Here is a 3,663-nt window from a genome sequence, read left to right as displayed (position 1 = left end):
CCATTTCATCATATTTATTTAATAAAAGGAAAAGTAAAACTATGAAAACAAAAATTAATGAACAAAAAATAAATTAGGACAAGAGTTAGATAACCGGGTTGCCTCCCGGGTAGCGGTCGTTTAACGTCATTAGCTTGACGAATCCCCCCAAAGCTCATGGGGGGGACAAGAATGAGATCAATACACGGGTTGCCTCCCGGTAGCGCTCGTTTAACGTCATTAGCTTGACGGACCCCCCCAAAAAGGTCAAGGGGGGTCGAACACAACCAACCTAGGGTCAACACTAGTCAACATGCATTTCTTTGCCCCTTTGGGTACAAAGATCTTACCGACATCACCATTCAAGAGGCGGAAACCAAATAATCCACCAACATGCCCCTCCTCGAGACTCGATGGACCCTTAGCTGACTTCTTGGCTTTCTTAGCCGATCCATGAAACACTTTGGAGGGTTTAGCTCCATTATCATCATCAACATGCATTTCAAATATCTCGGGGATGGTTACAACATCATCAAGCCATCCCCAAGCGCCTTTGGGATTCCATGGACATCCTTGTCATCAAGAGAGGACCTAGAAAGCTCATTAGCACACTTAGAAACATGAAAATTGTTAGAAGAATTAGCACAAGAGTGGTTGTTCTCAACACAAGCAAGAGTGTCAATTTTCATGCAACTTTTCATTTTAGAGCAACAATGTTCATCAATTGCAAGCTTGAAACTAGCCTTGGCGTCTCCCGCTTTCAAAGTGATTAGTCCTTCTTGCACATCGATAAGATCACCCGCAGTGGCCAAAAATGGCCTCCCCAAGATAATGGGGGTATGGGAATCCTCATCTATGTCCAAGAGGACGAAATCCACAAGGAAAGTAAGCTTGCCACCAACTAGAGGAACATCCTCAACCTTGCCAATAGGATACTTGACCGAACGGTCGGCAAGTTGCAAGGTGATGTTGGTTGGGACAAGATCTCCAACGCCAAGCTTTGCAACACACCGAATAAGGTAGTATACTAACGCTAGCACCCAAATCACACAAGGCATTGCTTATTTCAAGCTCCTTAATAGCACAATGGATAGAAAAACTTCCCGGGTCTTTGAGTTTGGGTGGCGTTTTGTTAAGAATGAAAGCATCCGTAAAGGGGATAGTCACATACAATTGTCGAAGAATCACAAGAAATTTTGCGAAATGCACATCCCATTTGTGTCTATGGGGATAGGGGGAAAAAGGAGTTGGGAGAGGAGGAACATGAGTCTCCTTCGACTTATCACCATCACTCATGTCGTCGACACGAGACTTCTCTTCCGCATCATCACGGTTCGAGGACTCATTTCCCATAGAAGTCTCACCCCTAGAGCTAGGAGCTTCAACATGCGTAGCACCATCATCTAAGGTCTTCCCACTCCTTGTCATGATGGCATACAATTGCTTAGGAGGTTGACCTTGCGGTGGGAGACTTGTATGCACTTGTTGCTCTTTGATAGTGCTAGCTAGTTGAGCAAGTTGGGTCTCAATCATCTTCAAGTGAGTGTTGGATTGTTTGAATCCATCCTTAAACTCAACATTCTTCTTAGCTTGCGCCCCCACAAACGACTCCATGAGAGCCTCAAGATTAGACTTGAGAGGCGGGCGTGGTGGAGGTGCGACGCCATAACCACTAAGGTTTGCTTGATATTGGTTGCCAAAGGTCCTCGGTCCATTGAATCCGGGAGGTGGCAATTGAGATGCACCATAAAGACCTCCCGAGTTCAAAGGATAACCCCCACTTGAGGCACCCCTAAATTGCCCATAAGAGTAGTTATAACCCCCTCCACCTTGATGGTTGGGATTATAACCCCCTTGGTTGTATTGGCCTTGATTGCCAAAACCTTGAGCTTGACCATAGGGCGCTTGGCTTTGATAGCCTTGTGCTCTATAGCCACCTCGATTTTGGCTATCATACCCACTTCCTTGGCCATAGCCTTGGTGGGGACCATACATGGAGGGCCCTCTAGGTTGCCTAGCAAAATTAGGATTGTTAGGGTTATCATTCCTAGACCTCTCATTGATGGCATTAGCATACTCTACATCAAACTATCCTTCATACGAAGGGCCATAATCCACAAATGACAAGTTATGAACTAAGGGGCATGCATCGGGGGAATGACTATAGTCTTGGCAATTTTCACAAAAGAATGTGCCCGGAGGCATTGAGCCATAAGAACTAACCTTGCCCTTCCCCTTAGAGAGAAGAGTGGCCGAGGGAGGAGGGATTGTAGACGGTGATGGCGATTGGCTTGGTGTATTTTCGAGCTTCTCTAAGCGTGAGGTAAGCTTCTCTATCATCCGTGCTTGCTCTATGGCATACACCGAACCATTACCATCTTCCCTTCTACCTTTCCCATCATAATTCCTTGTGCCTATATGCCAAGATTGGTAGTTTTGAACTACATCCTCAATGATTTCCTCTATTTGATCCTCAGTTTTATTCATAATGGGGCCTCCAGCGCCCGCATCAAGACTTGTCTTCGAACTTGGACTCAACCCCAAGTAAAATGTTTGGAGCAACAACCATTTAGGAATCCCATGGTGTGGGCATTCCCTTTGGTACTCCTTGAAACGATCCCAAGCTTCGAAGAGTGACTCATCTCGCTTTTTCTCAAAGCATTGGATCTTGTGGCGACACTCCGCCGTCTTCCCATGCGAGTAGAACTTGTTTAAGAATGCACTTGTCACTTCGGTCCAAGTGCGAAGTGAGTTGGGTTTGACCTCCTTGTCAAGCCAATCACTTGCTCACCCAAGTAGAGAGAACCGAAACAATGTCAAACTCACATAATCCGACGTGACACCATTGTGCTTGATTGTGTCACAATAGTGCTCGAACTGTTTGAGATGTTCGTGAGGTGATTCATTACTCTTCCCACAAAAGGGGTGGCTTTGCACTAAATTGATCAAGGCGGGCTTGATCTCAAAGTTGTTGGCACCCGTTGTTGGGGCTTGAATACCACATGTAGCTTCGAATGCCCCCGGTATTCTCAAGTTCTTAACCGGGAGCGCCATGTTCTCAATCACTTGCTCACTCTCTTGTTGTTCCTCACCAACACTCAACGATGCAAATCTGTTATTGTTTGATGAGCTAGACCGTACACGCCTTTGTCTCCTAAGTGTCCTATCCAATTCAAGGTCAAGAGGATGGAGGATCCTTTTACGAGAACGCCCCCTAACAAGCATACAAACTCAAGAAAAACCGTGAGCAATGCCAAGGAAAAAGAAAGCTAAGCGAAATTGCAATGTTTTTGTATTTTCTAATGATGAACTAGTCTCAACACAAACTCAAAACCAACAACCGTTCCCCGGCAACGGCGCCATTTTGATAGGTGTATTTTCCGTCGTTGATAGAAAATAACCTATGTAAACGATATTTGTAAAACCACTCAACTACCGGCTAGCGGTAAGCAAAGGGATCGTCCCAAAGAAACGGTGGTTAATGAGTTTGAAAGTCAATCTAGTTTGAACAAGGATTTGGTTTTGAATTGTCACTTTTAAGAATCTAAAAACTAAGAATTATGCTAAATTGAATCAAGAAAGGGAAAGGTTAGGGAGTTGGGGATAGGCTAGGGAAACCGGGGGAAATGAATTCAACTATCTAGCAATGGTGATCATGCAACGAAATGGTGATTAGGCAAATGG

General features: G+C 45.0%; 1 protein-coding gene and 1 pseudogene across 1 annotated transcript; one reads left to right on the top strand and one right to left on the bottom strand.

Moving 5' to 3' along the window:
* Positions 1 to 500: 500 nt before the first annotated feature.
* Positions 501 to 2,466, bottom strand: LOC130463114 (uncharacterized). The gene is made up of 3 exons (XM_056832158.1): positions 2,203 to 2,466; positions 1,012 to 1,512; positions 501 to 977 (listed from the first exon to the last, which is right to left on the bottom strand). Exons 1-3 carry the CDS (start codon positions 2,464 to 2,466, stop codon positions 501 to 503), a joined length of 1,242 nt encoding a protein of 413 aa, XP_056688136.1.
* An 88-nt stretch (positions 2,467 to 2,554) lies between these two features.
* LOC130464603 (uncharacterized) lies at positions 2,555 to 2,655 on the top strand (annotated as a pseudogene).
* The last annotated feature ends 1,008 nt before the right edge of the window (positions 2,656 to 3,663 follow it).

Source organism: Spinacia oleracea, chromosome 6 (assembly GCF_020520425.1).
Source record: "Spinacia oleracea cultivar Varoflay chromosome 6, BTI_SOV_V1, whole genome shotgun sequence".
Classification (NCBI taxonomy): domain Eukaryota; kingdom Viridiplantae; phylum Streptophyta; class Magnoliopsida; order Caryophyllales; family Amaranthaceae; genus Spinacia; species Spinacia oleracea.
This window is presented reverse-complemented; position numbering and strand designations above follow the sequence as displayed.